Source organism: Dipodomys merriami, unplaced genomic scaffold, assembly GCF_024711535.1.
Source record: "Dipodomys merriami isolate MVZ:Mamm:240054 unplaced genomic scaffold, mDipMer1.0.p SCAF_12, whole genome shotgun sequence".
NCBI classification, from domain to species: Eukaryota; Metazoa; Chordata; class Mammalia; order Rodentia; family Heteromyidae; genus Dipodomys; species Dipodomys merriami.
Genome location: NW_027202493.1, coordinates 23,942,543 through 23,962,955, shown reverse-complemented (window position 1 = coordinate 23,962,955; position 20,413 = coordinate 23,942,543). Strand labels below are relative to the sequence as shown.

The 20,413-nt window shown below is 39.8% G+C and overlaps 1 protein-coding gene across 9 annotated transcripts in view; it reads left to right on the top strand.

Annotated features, from left to right (window-relative positions):
• Tenm3 (teneurin transmembrane protein 3) overlaps window positions 1-20,413 on the top strand; it is a 608,309-nt gene that overhangs the window by 571,628 nt on the left and 16,268 nt on the right. For all 9 annotated transcript variants that reach the window (XM_070016445.1, XM_070016443.1, XM_070016442.1 and 6 more), the window contains 2 exons: window positions 13,653-13,828; window positions 15,182-15,417. In XM_070016445.1, the coding sequence (XP_069872546.1) occupies window positions 13,653-13,828; window positions 15,182-15,417 (412 nt within the window). The remainder of the gene's footprint in view (window positions 1-13,652; window positions 13,829-15,181; window positions 15,418-20,413) is intronic.

Genomic DNA, 20,413 nt, shown 5'->3' with positions numbered 1-20,413 from the left:
TTAATAAAGCAAAGTTTTGTTGAATAACAATCTTGACAATCATTTACTGGGAACTTTCCTGATTGTAGCAATACCACAGATGCTATTCTTATCAAAGAGAGCACTTAAATTTTTTATAATCAGTTATTAGAGAAGCTAAACCCCACTTAAAAGACCCTTACATCCAAGTGCAAACTAGAACCACTGGCTCCCATCTGAAAGCATATGCAAAAGTAGAAGGCTTGTATAACCAGACTTTTGCTAAATAAGAATAGTAGCCCGAACAGTACACTGCCTAAACAGTCGCATTTGTGAGGGCAGTAAGAGTGAAGTGGAAATTAGCCATTATATTGTTTATGGAGTATGTACTTCACGGGGAGTATGTGTGTAAAATCATTCTCCACTGCTTAGTCACTTGACTAACATTGCACTAGCCAGAAAGGAAATTAGCTGTACCAAGAAGGCGTGTTGACAAATGCAAAATGGTCCTTAGAATGAATATTGATCTCTTTAGTGTAGTTTTTTCACAATGATATGCTGAAGCAAAAGTGTTTTCTCTAAGAGCACACCTGTAAAATTATACTAATAGTCAGTAGGATAAAAATGATTCAATATACAAAAATGATTCAATATATAAATATTTCCATACAACTCCTCTGGAGTGGATCTTACACAGAAAGCTTACCTCTCTTTTCCTTCCTTCCTTTCTTCCTTCTTTCCTTCCTTCCTTCCTTTGACATATTTCCTTTTAATAAAATCAGTGTTACCCAGCAGCATGGTTTTGTCAGAGTAATAAACCTTTTCAATTGAATTACATTAAAATTCTGTTCTTAACATTCTTTTTACTCATTTTAGGATCGCAATAGGAAAGGAATAAATTGGAAGTTAATGGAAAGCACTTCCTTTGCCTTTGCTTTGCTTTCAAAGTGATAGCAGGCTCTGTTGCCAAAGAGAGGGAAATGAACACAGAAAATGTGCTTGCATCAGATGAGCCTGGGTGGACAGCGGCTCTGATTATAAGATCCTCAGGAGATGATAGTGGCATGGATAGCATTGTATGTTAGTTGAAAGCAGGCAGGAAAAATAGAGGAGTAAGATTTTAGTAGAATCTAGGACTTGAGCTCTGCTCTATGGGCCATTTTTAAATGTGTTCTTATTTGTTCCAGAAATTGACACTGCACAAAAGTTCAGTGTGTGGGTTATTCACGTGCATGAGCCCTGCATCAGGCATAGTAGTTCACTTAGGACCACACACTTAATCAAGCTGAGAAAATTAAGAGCAACAAGTACGCTCCATCCATAGAGTTGATGTGGATAGTTTAAACAAATTTGAAGTTTTTTTACCTTTTTCAAAAAAGTGATAATTCACTAAGAAGAAATATGTCTCTATTTTTAAAGTATCCTCTGAGTCTTGCGAGCAGTGTCAAGAGAGCTAGAAATACAGCTATTTTGGTATATAGCTATCAAAAGGATAGCCATTTATCTACCTATCTCAAGGAGTTGAAATACTTCACATTCATATTTTTCACTATGCAAACTCATTACACAACATATATAAACTGAATAGCTAGAAGAACTTCAGAGAAAAAGTAACTATTCCAAAGAGCATGACTGAAATAAAACCATCACACCCACATGTATACCTGTATGTACAAACATAAGTATTTTAAGAACATGGGGGTTTAACCAGTGACTTAAAAATAACTTTTACAATAAAAGTAACAGAAATACCATTTCTAAAAAAGCAGTGTTTTGTAAGTTTCCCCTAGATTGTCTGTGAAAATAGAGCATTTAACCTAAGGCGTTCAGAATTGTCAGAATGACAAATGATCCTTTTTCGTTGTTGTCATATACATTCTTACAATTTGGCTTTGAAAAAGCAACAGCCACTTCTTCTAAGGGTCAGTAACTTTAAAACACATTCAAAAGAGGGAGCAGGAAAAGCCAAGGGCCTGCCCCCTCGGCTTCATTCTCTCAGAGCAACACATTTTGTCTGTGCTTGTTTGAGACTGAAAGATGGGCAATCTCAGTCCCTGACTCTACACATCACCATAGAGTACGGGCTTTGTGTCCCCACCTGGGCAGGTGGCTGACATGAACACTCTAATAGAAGCAGTGGGACCTCTGAATCCCCATTCAACGTGCTTTGCTTTTGTATTACTAGTGAGCTAGCAGACTCCCAGAGTATTCCTTTCTTTCTGTAATAGCTCCTTTTCTATCTTTTTAGTACTCCATTCTAATTTAAACTTATCATAAGGGCACTTGGTAAGTTCACAAGGGAGGTATTTGACAAGTTAGACAAAGCCTTGAGTTTTAACAAAACCCTAAGGAGAATGTTTAAAAAAAAAAACACTCCATTCCCAATTGAAAAACACCTATTTTCTATGACTTTCACCACGCCAGTCCCGTGAGCTACAACACACTCTATAATCATCTTCTTGCATAAAAACTTACACAAAGAAATTAAACTTTTCAGTCCAAATTCCCATTTGGATATGGCCAGCTTTGTAGCTAGCCTAGTACCTCCACAAAGCTTTGAGATTAAACCTTTCATAGATAAGAAATAGATGGCTTAGAATCAGTGAATTGGCCTGCTGATACAATCGCTGTTGCCATAGTTCCTACCAGAAAAAATGTAAAAAAGAATGAGCCGAAGCTAATATACCTGGTTCTCATTTTGTTTGGTTTCTTTGTCGTTATCGTCATCGTTATAGTTGTTGTTATTGTTGTTGTTGCCAGGTATGATGGCTCGTGCTTGCGATACTACCATTATTATTAAGCTAGTACAAACTTCAGTGTACTATTGTATGTTACAGTATTGGTGTGCATTCAAAATGAAATATGGGAGCATTTTGAAAAATGTATGTGTTTTCGTGGCTCCCACAACACCAAAAATGTTGCTGTGCATACAACCTTTCTCAAAAGCTTTTCTTTTTTTTTAATGAAAGATTGGAGGAATAAACCAGATGTATAGACAGGTGAATATTTATTTATAGAGAAGAATCTGATAAAAGCTATAGGTGGCTATTGCCAAGGCTCCATTGAAAGAATACTGTATAAATGATGTCTTGATTCCTGAGGTTTTCTTCACAATAATTAAAGCTTAAAAAATTAACACTTCCAGCTGGGTGCCAGTGGCTCATGCCTGTAATCCTAGCTACTCCGGAAGCTGATCTCTGAGGATCTCGGTTCAAAGCCAGCCTGGGTAGGAAAGTAGAAACTCTAATCTACAATAAATCACCAGAAAACCGGAAGTAGTGCTGTGGCTCAAGTAGTAGAGTGCTAGCTTTGGGAGGGACAGCACCCAGGCTGGGAGCTGAGGGACAGCACCCAGGCCCAGAGTTCAAGCCTCATGACTGACAAAAAAAAAAATTAACACTTCCCATTTTTGTTGTTGAATCATTTAATATATTTACTCAACATAACATATTTGGTACTTTCTTGTTCTTTATAAAAGTGAGAATTTTCTCAGATGATGTTGATATTCAAATAACTTTTAAAAGACTTAGCCAGACACCAGTGTCTCATTCCTACAAATCCTAGCTGTTCAAGAGGCTCAGATCTGAGGATCATAGTTCAAAGCCTGGGCAGGAAAGTATATGAGAGCCTTATCTCCAAACCACCAAAAGGCTGGAAATAAGGCTGTGGCTCAAATGATAGTGCTACCTTGAGCACAAAAGCTTAAGGACAGCGCCAGGCCCGAAGTTCAAGCCCCAGGATTGGCACATACCATAAAAAGACAACAGAAAACATATCCTATGCAACCAGATATAGTGGTGCACACAGGTAATCCTAGCACTCAGAAGCACAGTGAATCTGTGGCTAATTTATCCATCACCTATGAAAATAGTGAGGTGACTCTTCAGGGTACTTTATTATGGTTTATTATGCCTTCATTTCAAAAACCAGACTCAGCAGCAATTTCCATGTATATAATTATAAGTATATAATTGTTAACCTACTGTAAATTATTAGAAAAGTGGCTATTTTTAGACATGCTGCTGGATGGCATAATAGGAAAAATCTAGTATCACATGACTTGTAATTCAACTTTGAAATCAGTTGAGTTAAAGCAATATACCCTATGAGCTGAATAATTAGTTATTATTTGTCGTCTCTGACCTCCCCTTCTACTATCTCGCTCAGACCAACTGAGCTAATGGGAGCCCTGGCATTCGTATTCTATGATAAGCCTGGTTACATATCTCAGTGCTGGAGTCTGCTACACGGTGCTTTTCATCCCTCTTAAAAACAATTGCCATGCATTCTAATTCCTGAGCAAAAGTAAATCCGGAGAGACCAAAAAGATCTCACGTGCTTGAAATTTATTATTTAAAAAGTTCATACCCAAAGTGAAACCACAGCTCTTCCACTTGAATGCACACCAAAAAGCAAATCTAGTGTATTGAATCAGGCAATCGAATAAATTATTTACTAGTAAATGGCATTTCACAGTTCTCTGCTCGCTTGCCCATGTAAAATACAAAGTGTTTGGTATATCTAGAGGCTCTTCTGTCTGGTTTAAGAAGACAGCCTGAACAAAAGCTATGAATTCTGGCTGATATGTACATGTACACTCGCAAGTGTGTGACAGCTTTTCTGTCTTGGGACTTTGAATATTTGGAGCTGTATATTTGTAAAGCTGACTCTGATGCTGTATGCGCTATATTCAGATTCACAAAACAAATTAATGAGTTTCAGCTTTCCTCCATTTATGTAGGTATGTATGGGTCTCTAGTTTCTCATTTGGGTGCTTTATTGTCCCTCATTCAAGCTTTGCAATTTTAGTATGAGCTTCTGAACCATTTCTTTATAATGAACTTAACTCTGTGCCCATGGCAGACCCGTGGTTCCTACCAGCATCCGTTCTGATATCCTTGGGTAGTATGGGACTAGAGAACTCTAAAGGAGGAGGAGGCAGTATAAATATTAGTTGCCCCAAGGCACTGTCAAATTCCAAAGCACAGAGAAGGTAGGAAAACTCAGTGCTAATTGCTCCAAATTAGAAGAGATGTGCTCAGGCTTACAGATGGCAAATCATGCTTCCAGAGCACAAAAAGCTGGGTTGGGCTGGGCTGTGTTCTCACATGGGCACCACTGTAATCCTCTGATGTTAGAGGAGTATGGAGTCATCTTCCACAGACAGCACAGAGGAGCAAGCTCTCCTTTGAAAGGCACTGAGCACCCAAATCAGGAGGCCATGAAACCATGTACCACTGCTATTTCCTGAAATATATTTAAAAAAAAAACTAAGCCCCAAACTAAGGAAAGGTAGTAGCTTCAGTGATAAAAAGAAAATGCAAGAATGCTATCCTAGTTTCATTGAGTGATTTGCTTTAAGAAAATGATGAGGATAGAAGGAAGAAAATGAGAAGGAAGAGAAGAAAAGAAAGAAGGAAGGGAGAGAAAGAGGGATAGAATAAAGGAGAGAGGAAAGGAGGAAAAAAGAAAGGAGAAAGGAAGGAAAAAGAAAGGAGGGAGGGAAAGAAAGAGAGAATATGACTGACAGATTTGCATTCAAACAGATTTTCCAGACTTTAAGATTTGAATTTTGTTAAATCTGTGGTCTGAAAATGAAACTCCCACACACCCAAAGCATTGAGAAATATTGATGTAAAGAAATACTACTTTAAGCCTGGCATTGGTGGCTTATGCTCATAATATTAGCAACTCAGGAAGCTAAGATATGAGTATCATAGTTTGAAAGCAGCCTAGGCAGGAAAGTCTATGAGATGCTACCAAAAAAGAAGGAAATAGAGTGCTGGCCTTGAGCACAAAATCTCAAGGAGAGTGTCCAAGCCACCCCCCGCCAGAATAACCCACTTTATAGCTCTGCCTAAAAATTAGTTTTTGTTTCCCTTTAAATGTATGTGAAAAGTGATAGAAATTAAGATTTTCTCATCTCTAGGCCTTTTCACCTAAAAAGGATTTGTTTTAATCCAAGGCAAAATTGTTTAAAATAAGCAGTTAAATAAGCTAATTAATAATTTAATTTGTGAGTATCAATCAAGCATCATCTAGAAAAAAAGATCGCATTACATTTCACACTGGAATCATACCAAATACACACATAGTGTACGTATGGAAGAAAGAACTTGCCTCACAGAAGATGCTTTTAAAGCTAGATCAGCCAGAATTCCAGTAGTAAAGATTACAACAATGTTGTACTGTGCATGGGCAAAATAGTCCTCTAATACATCTAAGTGCATCAAGATGTACCAAATTAGCCTAGAGAAGCCAAAACCCTAAACCTTTCAAACCTAACTGAAAGCCAGAGTGAAATTATGCAGTGGTTATCTATAATTTAGAGCTAGTGAAAAAAGGTTATACCTAGCACTTTGTCTTCACTTACATATCTGATGTCTGTATATTCAATTAAAGATCACTTTCTATATACCTTATTAATTTAACAAAGAGAGGCTTTTTCTCTGTCTGAGATTGGGACTCAAACTTGGTACCTGATGCTTTCACTCATGGCTAGCAGCTGCACCAACTGAGCCATGCCTACAAGCCTGAAAAGTTCCCTTAGAGAATAATTGTTTCTAAATACCTTAACACAAAGATGCTTCCATAGTAGACTCTGGTCCAGGCAACAGCAGCCCTCCCAAGCAGTTTTTCCTAAAAGCAGTTCATGATGCCACCTCAAGGAAAAAGAAAAGTGTTTAAGTACTGTGTTGCAAAAAGTAAACTGTTTGGGAAAACTACCAAATTATTTCAAACATCATAGTCTTCAATGAGTTGGACATTTTGTCCGTGCTCTTTGTACACAAGCATTTTTTCTGTATTCACTGATTTCCTGGAGTTTATTCATTCATTTATGTACTTGTGCATTCAGTGTGAATGTACTACATGGCAGGTTCTGGAGAATGCAGAGCTAAAAGACATGTCTTCCTCTTTCCAGAGTCCACTACAAAGGCAGATAGGAAAGAATTATTTAAAAGGCCATGTGCTAAGATAGTTCTCCAATGTGTTCACAGATCCAGAGGATGCCCATCCAAGTCAGACCGGGTTAGGAACTGGGATGTGACGAGAAGCACTTCCTAAGGGAGGCAGATAGCTAGATCACGGCTGAGCTCAGTCTCAAAAGGTGTGAGCAAAGCTTAGTAGAGTCGATTCCAGGCCATTTCCTCAGCCTGTATGAAGCAGGAAGAGTAAATACTCAAGTATGTCGGTACACAATAGACAAGTTCAGAGGTGGCAGAGATGGCTTTGAGGATCCCAGAAGACAAATTCACATGTCATTCTAAAATGCCAGTTGCAGAGGGGGTGTGGTGATTCACACCTATCATCCAGCATACGGAAGGCTGAAGCAGAAGGCCCATGCGTTCAAGGCCAACCTGGGCTACACAGAGAGATGTTCATTAAAAACAAAAACAAAAACAAAAAAAACCACTGGCACCAAGTTCAAGTTCAGTGACTCACACTTACAAACTAAACTATATGGGAAGCAGAAGTAGGAGGATCTTAGTTGAATCCAGTCCTCGGCACAAGTCATGAGACCCTATCTGAAAAAGGTTAGGGGCTGCCATTTCTGTGATACTTAGCATCTTGAGTATTACGTTGGTGTAGTGATAATCATTTATAATAATAAGTGAAGTTTTTCTTCCACTTCCTAGTTGAGGGTGCGACCGCTGAAAGAGCACCAAAAGAGAACCAAAAAAGGAAGGCAGGATGAATTTGTCCTCTGAGACTTCTAGAACGGGGAATAAACCCAGGAAAATGGAGAGGCATGGGCGGAGGGGCAGGTGGCTGTTTTCAGATTCTAGGAAACAAACATTTTCTCTTGCCATCAACTATCTCCCAGGTGTACATTTCATGACAAATAAGGTATGTCTTTCCTTAGTCAATGCACAGTTCTAAAAAATGGTTAAATACAATCCTCTTCATCAATCCTCGGACCCCTAAAGCGCTGGTTCTAGGATGCCCTGACTTGAAGGCCCTAATCTCAAGGCCTGTGAATTTCAGATCTGCTCGTGTTCACCTGGTCAGTTCTCTCTGATACGCTAAGTAGGACAGGAGGAAAGAGGCAGTTGGGTCACTTTCAGAATGTATTGTTTCTGGAGCCATCTATCACTGGGCTTGGTGCACAGGAGGGCTGGAGCTGAATGAAGTAGGAAAGCACTACCCTTACCTAGCTCTTCTGAACTCCTGTTATCTGGGTGTTGGGGGAAAGAGAGAGAATGACTAGGTGATGGCAGACCATGGCCTTTTCTGGTTTCATGGAGCAAAACAAGGTCAGAATTTGCCCCATCCGTGAAACCTCTTAATAAATCACAGCAGCAGCAGAGAATTTCAATTGGTTCTTTCTCCTTTCTCATCAAGACAAACATTGTGGAAAATAACACTTCCTTTGGTCTTCCTTGTTTTGCGCGTGCCCTGTCATTTGGGGTAATACACTACTAGCAGCCAGCTGAGTGTAAGATGACCCATAAGCGTGGAGTTGGTTGATTGCTGTACTTAGGGTAATCATGGGAGCATTTTGCATTTTCATCCCAGAGCCAGATATTGGAGCATTTCTTACTAGCAATGTCGCTACTGAATTCAAAGACATTAGACTATTACTAATCACATTATTACTATTAGAATGCCAAATCTGCATCCCATTTGAAGTTTAAATCAGGTCATGCTGTGAGCTGTTTTGCTTGTTTTCTGCTTTGTTTGTTTGGGCTTGGCTTGTTTTAGTTTGGTTTGGGTTTTGTTTTCATTTTTTGTCTTTTTTTTTTTGTCTTTTTACATACTCAGGGTTTCACTGTATATATCACCCAGGCTACCCTAGAACTAAAAATCCTCTTGCCTCCACCTCCCAAATGTTGGATTATAAGCATGTATATACCATCATAGCCAGCTTCCTGTTTGTGCATATGACCTGCAGCAAAATTGTCAATCAAGGAAAGATTGATGTGTACATTTTTAGTTCTGATAGGGCTAGTCAGTGCATTCTGTTTCAACACAGAATATTGGGAAAGATGGGAAATGCCACTCATGGCCAAACATGAACATTTATCTGTGTATAGGCCTCCAGAACATTGTCAAGTCAGTATATGGTACTGTCTTGCCAACATACCGAGGTTTAAATGGGAAAAGATTAGGGGTGGCAGAGACATTCATTCAGTCTCATTATGTAAGAACAGACGTATATAGGGCAGGAGGAGGGGAGGGAGGGACAGGAAGAGGGGCCTTTCCAGTATTACATAAGGAAAACAAGGAAGTTTGTCTTGTGTTTAAAGTTCTGCTATCAGTGACATAGATTTTTCTCAAAAAGAAGCACTAAAGATTTTTTTTGTAATCCTGTTGTCAAGTTTTAAGAGAAGTTTCTGAGAAGTCCAAATTGTTTCCACTTGAAGAAATTTGCAATACTGATAAGGGTTGGTAAGGGCCTAGGTGAGTCGATTTTTCTCTCAGTTGGGGATGTGTTGAAGCTGTTTAATCTGAGAGGTGGTTGTAATTGTGGTGTTTCAGAGATTAATTTGGTTTCAGTGAGTATGGAGAGAGGCAGGTATAGCAGTTATCAAAGAAGAGAGCAGAGGTGAGAATGGGAAGATAAATGTCTGGGAGACACTGTGAAGGAAAATCTAAGAGTTGGGAGCACTGTGTCTGTGAGAAAGAGGGAGAAAATGTTTTCCGATCAAGGTAAGAACATCTTCAAGTGGAAATGACAGAGGGTATGACTCTCTGGGGCACTTGTCAATAATCCTGTGCTTAGGAATCTTAAAGATTTTCAAGTGTTCTACAAATGCGAAAAGAGCAAACTAGGCGAAAAAAAATGCAATCAAAATTAAAGACAGATAGATAGCCATCAACTAAGGGCATCCCATCAGTGCAAGGGCAGAAGGTCGCCAAGCGCCTAAGGGAGATGGTCTTTGCCAGCCAGGGTCCTTTGTGAAGAAAGGCCAAAGGGAGCAGAAAAGAATGTGCTGTGTGATGAATTTGGAGCTCTGGGGCAAGACTGGATGAGTGAGACAAAGAACATGAAGTTGATGTTCTATTCAAATTCCCTGGAGCCAAGTGCATTGTAAATTTAAAAAGCTAATAAAAGAAAACTACCTCTCTAATACAGAAGCTGGCCGGGACTAGTTCACAGAGGCTAGGCAACAAGCCAGAGAGTTGTACATAAGCACAGATTATATCCAGCGGCATAGAGACTGGATGGTAAGGTCTCTAGCCCTAAGGTCAGAATATTCCAGAAGACCGTCAGCCTTTTTGATGGTGTATCATTGTCTCCCTCTATTGAGGTAAAGAAGGGTTAGCCTGCCATTTCTCCAAGTACTTATAAGTCACCCTGGATGATTTGTTTTCTCTACTGTTTATCCAGAGTCTCTTGGTTATTTTAATGCATCTTACCCAGCCTGTTTTCTTACCTTTGAGAAAGGTGCTAATTTATCTCCACTCCTGGGCACCAGAAGCTTATGATATCTGTAATCCTAGTTACCCAGGAGGCCAAGATCTGAGCATCATGTTCTAAACCAGCCCTGGCAGAAAAGTCCATGAGACCCTTATCTCCACTTAACCAGAAAAAAATAAAAAAGGAAATGGAGCTGTGGGTCAAGTTTTAGAATGCCAGCTTTGAGTGCAAAAAAAAAAAAAAAGTAAGAGTATAAGTCTTTAAGCTCAAACCCCAGTGTGAGAAGAAAAACAAATCTCCTCTTTCTGTATTCAGGTTGCTTTGGCAATTCATAGCACTCACTGGGCATCCACTGTGAGTTCAGTTTTCACTTATATGGCTTCTCTCCCCAATGCAACTTCTTAGTCTCTTACATCCCCCATCCCCTCATGTACCATAACTTGCAAGGAAAGGTTGTTAAGAAACTTCTGGGTGACAGGTCAGGAAGAAACCCTGAATGCCATAACACTGAATCATTCCTGGACTTCCTCATGAACTCACGTTAACCCTGTTAATGCCTTTACTTAGACTCCACCACGCTTTGGGAGGCACTTATTCAGAAATTCCAGAACTAAAAAACCATTACGCTGGGCCAGAAAGATGTCAGTTTATCCCTGTGTCATCCTAACTACACCACCTCTAGAAGTTATCCATATTTTTTATTTCCCAAAGAACCAAGGGCTAATGGGTTATAGTTCAAGTGCTCAACATCCTGGGCTGTATCTCCCTGTGCTCAGCATCCTGTGATACAAAATGCCTGCCCAGCAGGAAATGGAGCAAGTGGGACACCAATGAAACCTCCAAGCCAAAGGTTGGCGAAATGCTTTCTATGAGAGAAAAGGTGAAGTTTCTGCTTGAGATTGAATGGGACTAGAAAATATAAACCACCAAAAGGGCAGGTCAGTAGCAGCAGCAAGAATGAATCAGCAAGCCGCTGACAGGTAGTATCATATATATAAAGCAAAGCTCTCAACTTTAAATCAGGAACTGTGATTTACCGAAAGGCTAATGGGCCTAGGGTCAAGTACACAGCAGTTCCAAAGATGATGTGTTCATGAAATGCAGTGAGGGCCTGATCAAGTGACTTACCCGCACCATATTTTTATTTTCCCATCTGTAAAGCAGGAGCAAAGGGGACAATGCAGCATAGAACAGTCTTTTATGGAAGAGCATAGAAATACTTTTTGTTTGTTTGTTTGTTTTGGTTTGTGGATGAAACCCAGGACCAGGCACATGCTAAACAAGTACTCTGCCACCATTACTGAACCTCATTTGCAGCTCTTGGGCTTTCACTGTATAGTTCAGGCTGGCCTCAAATTCATGATCCTCCTGCATCAGGCTCTCTGTGCTAGAATTACAGGTATGAGCTACCACTCCCACCAAATTAGCCAGAATGCTAATATTTTTCATGTGACACAACGAGAAGCAGAGCTTGATGCAAGAACGCTTTAAGGTTCTGACTGAACTCTGTAACTCTACTTTGCTGTATAAACAAACCTATGCATGTTTGTTTCTTTAAGAGCAGCAATTTCTTCAAAAATGCAATGATGGCAATAAGCTATGTTGTATTTCTTGCATTTAGGTCATAATCTGCTTAGGGCATTGGGACTGGTGGGGAGGAAAGCTATCTGCTTTGTTTCTTTAGCTCTGCCTTTTATTAGTCCAAACAATGATTCTACTTAGTGATGCATTTGCTTTCTCTCTGTTTCCATCTCTCACTTATCCCTCCTGAGTACCAGTCCCTGCCCCTGGCTAAGTCGCATGGTAGGTTGTCAGACCATGGCAATCAAACCCAGGACCTCATGGATTCTGCCTCTGTTGAATTAAATAATTAATTCATTAATGAGTCAGCTCAATTCTGTCATTGAACCTTTGTTTCCTGCCTTCTTCCTTTCTTCTTTAATTCTCAAAAACCATGACAATACTGTCACTGACTTTACATTTATAACCTTGAATCTCCTAATTGTTAACTGTATTTTTCAGAACAGATTTTTACACCAAATATCATGTAGGTACTGCCTTTTTTACTCTGGCCTCCCATATTGCTTCATATTTCTACCTATTATGATTCTACCTTTGCCCTCCCGGGTAACTCTTATCTTCCTCTAATAATAGCCATTCACTACACATTCTGCTTCTAGGCTTATTTTAAATGAGACATGTCTCCATTATACTGAGAACCTTTTATTGAGGAAACTACCTTACTACCAATCTGAAATCCAACCAGGTTGCCCAGGGAAATCTTGGAATTTCATTGAGAACTTTATGTTTATTTTTCTTTATTCTGTGAGAGATCTCTAGTGCTACTTCAAAGGGAAAAGTAACAAAAATTCAGTATTTTAGCCAAATGTTGTATTTATAGTGTACTTTTTATGAGCAGAAGACAGCGTTTAAAATATTTCTTCACATGTAAGTGACAAGTTCCTCATATTTATGTAAGAAAAAACATAATAAATTTAAGCAAATAAACTTATTAATTTAATCATTACTAAATTATCAAAGAATCTTTAAATGGCAGGAAATATTCCAGCAAAATAAGAAATCGTCATTTAAGAGACCACTTATTCCATCACCACCACCATTTACTCCCATTATAAATTATCAGTCACTGAGAAATAAAAGGTAGTTAGGGGTAAGAGTGTAGGTCAAAGTAGAGCCTAGCATGAACAAGGTCCTGGGTGCAATCCCCAGCATTGCAACAAAAAATAAAGGTGGGTTGGGGAGGAAAGGAAAGAAAGGAAGGAAAGGAAAGGGAAGAATATTTTGGTTAGGCTTATATTAATTTGTTGAAAATGTCCCAAAATACGAAAATCGTATTTCACATATGCAAATAAGTGTGCAAATATATGCTGCTTGAAAAAGTTATAGAGACGCACATTGCACTGTCATAGAGTGTATACGCTGATAAAACTTTAAAAAGTGATACAACAATGAATTAAACCTACTTTGTGGGAAAATAGGAGAAATACTAGGGAATGTAATATCAGCAAACATGTTCCCTTTGAAACAGCAAATTAGATGTGCAGGAGGATTTTGGTCACACTTCAAAGAATAATATGCTGAGATGGAGAGCTACTCTGTTTACTCTTGCTCTCACCGGTGAGGTTTTTCTATGTTAAACAGGCTTTTGATTACTTCAAAGCATGTTTGAAGTCCTCACTCTGCATACCTCGTGCACAAAGACAAATATTCCTCCAAATTTGTGCAGCTGATTCTGCTGTGTCTTGTATTTGTAAGAGAGAAGAACTCAGAGTTCCCTATTTAACACTCCATCCGTGCCTGTTTTATTTAGCTATGACAGTGAAGGTCGTCTGACAAATGTCACCTTCCCAACTGGGGTAGTCACAAACTTGCACGGGGACATGGACAAGGCGATCACAGTGGACATCGAATCATCCAGCAGGGAAGAAGATGTCAGCATCACTTCAAATTTGTCCTCCATTGATTCTTTCTACACCATGGTTCAAGGTAAAAGCATAATTTCAGGTTGATAATTTTTTTGTGTAGGTAGTGGGTTTTAAACTCAGGGCCTGAGTGCTGTCCCTGAGCTCTTCTGCTCAAGGCTAGTGCTATACCACTTGAGCCACAGTGCCACTTCTGGTTTTCAGGTGGTTAACTGGAGATAAGAGTCTCATGCACCTTCCTGCTCAGGCTGGCTTTGAACCAAAATCTTAGGATCTCAGCCTTTTCAGTAGCGAGGATTGCAGGCGTAAGCCACCGGCTCCCAGCTTCAAGTTGATAATTTAAAAAAAAAAAAAAGAGAGAGAAAGAAAGAAAATATTATTACTAGCACCCAAATAAGATGAAGCAAAAAAAGCAAGGCAAAAATCTTAGAGACATGAATAGAATAGTCAAACACCTACGAGTAATACTTATGGAATTATATATTCATATTAAATTCACACAATGTGCCAAATAATATATTAATTGGAAATTAATATATTTTTACATCCCTACCTATTTAATAACAAAAAAAACTAATTCTAACTGTTCGCCTATCATCGGACTTGCGGTAAATCATTGAACACAGTTTTTCAGAACATATCTTTTTTATCATCTGGATTATAGTGCCTTCTGAGTCCATTGCAGTACAGTATTTGAAACATATAATAAAAACATTTATCCCCAATTCAAATACTCATTTAGATAGTATTTAAACCTCTCTTTTTCTCCATGCAGTATATTCAAATTTCTCTGGGGTGAGACCTCCTTCCAAAAACTAATCTTGGAAAAAAAAAATAGTTGTTCATGATGACATTGGCAATTAGGAGATCACAGCTCAGAATAATTACTGTATCTGTGTGAAACTTCTTTGCCTCTTTTTTTTGTAAGCTTTTTCCATCTGGTAGTCTCTATAGTCAGCTAAAAGTGGTATTGCTTGAATGTATTTCTTTTTCCAAAGAAAAGATCATTGGGGAAAGGAAAAGGGATGGGGTGGAGGGGAGGGGGCACTCCAGCTCCTGAAAAACCACATATTTAGCGCTGCACAAGCTACCTACAGCCCATCCATCCCACAGAGGCTGCGCCTTCATTTCGTCAGGCAAATTAGAAAATGATTATCTTTCATTAAAATACATAAGAACTTTTAAGTTCCCAGAAAGTTTGCCGTTGGTATTCAGCTGAACCTGTGACAAGTAGGAAATGCCAGAAATCAAAGCTGTTTTCTCGCTCTGTAAAAGGGCACTATTAATGCTCCTTCTTTGTTTTATACATGGGGTTTCATAATGGTTTTGGAAGATCATCCAAGTGTTTAATCCTTATCAAAGCATTCACATTTTCTGCTTCTCTCTTGTTTGTTGTTGTTGTTGTTGTTGTTTTCAGATCAATTAAGAAACAGCTACCAGATTGGTTACGATGGCTCCCTTAGAATTATCTATGCCAGTGGCCTGGATTCACACTACCAAACGGAGCCCCATGTTCTGGCTGGCACAGCAAACCCCACAGTGGCCAAAAGAAACATGACTCTTCCTGGGGAGAATGGTCAGAATTTGGTGGAATGGAGATTCCGAAAAGAGCAAGCCCAAGGGAGAGTCAATGTCTTTGGCCGAAAACTTAGGGTAAGTAATCTTTGGAGACTGCCCTGTCATTTGTGCTGTGTTGATGGCCTACATCTACACTGTCCATCTACACTGACTGAGTCTACACTCAAGGTGAGTGCTGACAGCCACCCTACAAGCATGAGTGCTGTTAGCCATGAAGCTAATAACATTACACAATGTAAGGCATTTAAATAAAGTCTCCACTGACAAATTTACAAATTGCATCTCTCACAATCCCAAATAGCCAATGCCTAGATGTCAATTAGCGCTCGCTTCACTAATGTTATCTTACTAATCTTAGGCCCTTTCTTCAACTGTTGTGTTAGCAGCAATGGATTCTTAATGTACGAAAAGGACTCAGTAAGAATTGGTTTAAACATTGAATATTTTCCCAGTCATAAACATGTGAATTGAAAGAGACAGGCCGACTATTGAAAAGCAAATTCTTTCTTTGCATTCTCAATATGCTTACAGGATGATTCGGACAACTATCTTCTAAATACAAACCTTCGAACCTAATGCTGCCACTTTGCTTTTAACAGAAAACTTCAGCTTACGTTGTATTTTATGTGAAATGTGGTATTTCTCATTACGCTGGTGTAATTGAGCTTTGCAAAATGTTCTCTGCATTTACTGGTTAGGGTGTGTGTGTGTGTGTGTGTGTGTGTGTGTGTGTGTGTGTGTGTGTGTGTGTGTGTGTGTGTGTGTGTGTGTGTGTGTGTGTGTGTGTGTGTGTGTGTGTGTGTGTGTGTCTGTGTCTGTGTCTGTGTATGTGTCTGTGTCTCTGTGTGTGTGTGTGTGTGTGTGTGTGTGTGTGTATGTGTTGCTTTTACAAGCCAAATATATCTAGAAGGCAAACTTTGATTTATGGTAGCTATTTGATAAAGACAACATAGATTAAATACTGAGACCTAGATTGCAAGAAATCACCTTCAGCCACAACAACTAAACCTGATTCATTCCTGATATTAGCAAACAAATTTTAGCTTATCAAATAAATGTACATAATTCTTTCTCACATTACTTCCTTTGCCACTAAAAAATTAGTAGCAAGGAATGAGAACAAAACAGGGAGTATACCATTAACATCCTTTTCTCCTGCACTCAAGTAGCTAAATTATTATCCTAATAGGCCAGCATTATTTACCTTGTCAATCCTGTAGAATAAGAAACAGCAACTAAACAGTGCTCCCCACTATTTCCAAGAAATAGAAAAAAAAACCAGTGGAGCGAACACAGATTATACCAACTTGCAGCTTCTATTGTGACTCCACACAGTTGCAACACCCATGTTTGGAACTGTGATACACCATCTCTAGACCCTGAACTGTGTGTTCCCCCTTCACCCAGACTCCAGGCTGTGGGAGCCCGGAGGCTCTGGCTCCAGTTTGCCCTGAATCAGTTCTAGCAGGCTGGAGGGAGGTGTCAGGAAGAGGACTGAGAAGGAAACACAGTCTGGAAAGGAGAACAAGAATAAGTAGACAGTCATGTGGTGGGCAGGAAACAATCTCCTGCTTCTACCTCACCAGTCTCATAGAGAGGTGGTCTGTCTCTTGCCAAGTCAACTCCAGCTCCTCCTTTTCCCTCCACCTGCATCCTGATCTGCTGCAGCCACCACTGCTTCTTCCCTGGGCCCTTGCTTCCTTGGCCATTGCACACTGAACTTTTAGTTCACAGTCTTTATCATAGTCAACCCCTCCCCAAGCAGGGACACACACACACACACACACACACACACACACACACACACACACACACGCATTCCCAGACCTAGGCACTCATAGAACACACAAAGAAGCCAGATGTCAGTGGCACACACTACTCAGGAGGCTGAGATCTCTGAGAATCAAAGCCAGTGCAGGCAGAAAAGTCTGTGAGATTGTTACGTCCAACTAACCACCAGAAAGCTAGAGGAAGAGGTGTGGCTTAAGTAGTGGAGCACCAATCACTAGGCTGTTCAAGCCTCAGTACCAGCACACAGAAACACACACACACACACACACACAAACACACACACACACAGATACAAAAGCACTGCTCAGTTTTGTGCTTTTTCTTCTCTAAGACACTAAAGACAACACAGCACTTAACTAGAATAGCAAAAATGTAGGGGCCTAATGGTGAACCAGGCTCTTTTTTTTTTTGCTGAGTAAATCTTAATCAAGCATAGTATGCCTAAATTTTATTTTTCTTGCATGTATTATGATGCCTCTATTATTAGGTAAGCTATCTGTTATCTACATAAGATCACAACATTCAGATCTAGCTATGATATAGATGGCTACATTACAGATGAATAAAATCACCCCTACTCAGCCTCTCTTCACACTGTTGTTACATGAATCAAATGAGACAATGTGAAAGCACTTTGACAATCAAAAGCATGACAATCTATTCCTTCACCCTAACCCGGAGACTCTTAACCACATGTTCAAACATTGGTCATTTCTACCCACATAGCAGAAAGTAGGAAAGAGCTGTTCAGCTTTCTGGGAGGGAAAATGTCAGTAGGAAGAAGGAAGAGAGGAAAACCCTTTGTCCATAGCCAACCACATGATATATCACCTGCTGCCTTTGAAACAAGTTGTATCTCAGAGTATTTTTTTTCCTTCCCCTTTGTAACATTGCTTTTCAAATAACTGGCATAAAAGAAATTATGGAGGAAAGGAGAAAAGAGAGAAAATCCTGGCTGAGGGCTCTGATTCTCTGCCTGCTTCTAAAGGAAAACGGCAACCGTGCACATGGGCCTGGGTGTTACTGTCTCTCTAAAGAGCAGAACCACAATGCCTCAGCAAGAAATTTCCGAAAATACACTGTTTACAGCGGTGTGTGCAGTCACACTGAAAGGAGAGTTCCAGCTGATATCTTTGATTGCTCTCCCAGAGACAATACCAAGTTCACAAGGGAGGATTTCTGACTTTCAAGATAAGATTGGATTGCCAGCTCTGACTGCTAATTCCATTCCACTGTGGATTCCTAGAGAGGAATTCTAGGGAAGAAAGTGATGATAATGAAAGGCTGGTTTGAGGCCCAAAACCTGGAGTCTGCCAAAATTGGGACGAGAAGGTAGCAAGACCCCGAGCCACATGTGACCTGAATTCTCCCCAACAGCCATTTGCTTTCCACCCCTTCCTGAGACAAGCATGTTTTCTCCCACCCCTCAGGATTGCCTAGAAGGAAGTGCCTTTCGTTTTCAAGGTTTTGACCTAAATTTGGCTATGTGCCTGACACTCAAATATTTATTCAGTGAATGAAAGAATGAGGAAAGTCAGCCTTATAACATGATTTTGTTTCATGGCATCTAGAGTTTCCCGGGAGAAGGACTATGTGAATAGCACAGCCCTGTAGCTGTTTGTATGCCACAGACAAAGCTAAAGCTAGGTTTAATAGAAAGATTGGTAGATGATAGATGATAGAAAGATGTATGGATAGATGCTGGGAAGGTGGCTCAGTGGTAGAGCGCTTGCCTTGCATGCCTGAGGCCCTGGGTTCGATTCCTCAGCACCACATAAGCAAAAAGAAAGAAGCCGGAAGTGGCGCTGTGGCTCAAGTGGTAGAGCGCTAGCCTTGAGCTGAAGAGCTGAGGGACAGCGCCCAGGCCCATAGTTTAGGCCCCACAACCGGACCCAAAACAAACAAAAAAAAAGATTGATAGATGATAGAAAGATGTATGGATAGAGTAGATTGAGAGATTGATTGATTCTATTCTCTATCACATCTTTTTTTAATAAGTTTTTTATTGTGAAAATACCGTGCAGAGGGGTTACAATTACATGAGCAAGGTACATTTCTTATCAAGAGTTGTTGCCTCCTCCTTCATTTTTCCCCTACCATCCCTGCCCTTCCATCTCCACGACTACATCCCCACCCCTCACCAAAGTAGTAAAGTTTGTTTTTCAACATAACGACTTGTACATCTCATTGTTGCAATGGGTCCACCTGTATCCCTATTTAAACAATTTGTTTTTTCCCTTCCCCTCCCCAAATTATACCAACATCAAATACAGTGAAAACGGGTTATACCATGGGAGAGAGACATACAAAGCAACAAAAAAATCACCTTACAAGTACATTAGAAACAATAGCAAGAAAGAAAAAAACCACTTGTGTCCTTATCTTGGCTTTATCACATCTTATCTCTTATCTACTATCTCTTACCATAGATCTATGATAGAGAGACTGACAGATAAATAGGTAGATAGTACTTACTGTCTTTCTCTTACAATAATTGGTAAATATTACTATTTTTTATTAGTGTTAAATTTGAGAAGCAGCTATCAATCAGTTACAAAAAAAGAAAACAACTACTGAGCCAGATGCCAATGGCTCACGCCTGTAATCCCAGCTGCTCTAGAGACTGAGATCTGAGGATCAGAGTTCAAAGCCAGCCCAGGCTAGAAGTAGTAAGACTCTTATCTCCAACAAACTACTCAGAAAAAGCCAGAAATGGCACTGTGGCTCAAGTGGTAGAGTGCTAGCCTTGAGCAAAAGCAACTCAGGGGCAGCTCCCAGGCCCTAAGTTCAAGCCCCAGGACTGGCAAAAAGAAAAAAAGAAAAGAAAAACCTGTTATGTCATTCCAGTTACAAAATGTATTCCTATACTTGACCAGAATCAGATGCTTCATGGAAAAAGTGAGTGAATTATTTTAAAAAGAAATTCTCACAGTTTGAAAGCCAAGTGTGTTTGGAGACATATATAAGTATGTTACCATAGTTAAGTCTTCCCAGCCCATCCCATTTGAGTGGTATTTTAACTGAGTGGCCTGGCCTGGAATGAGATCACATGTAGTTAGCACATGACAAATGCGAAGACGCAGAGCAATCTGTAGCAAGTTGAACATCCAACAGAGACCCAAGGGGCTCTTGTTGTTACCAAGGGCACTGGGGAATAAGCCAGCCCTTCTTCACTCCCCATCATGACATTTCAGATAAATGCATAAAACCTGATGTTGGTACTGGCACCTCCTGGGGCAAACTGTTTAAGGTCATTATGCTTTTAATCTTCAAACATTCC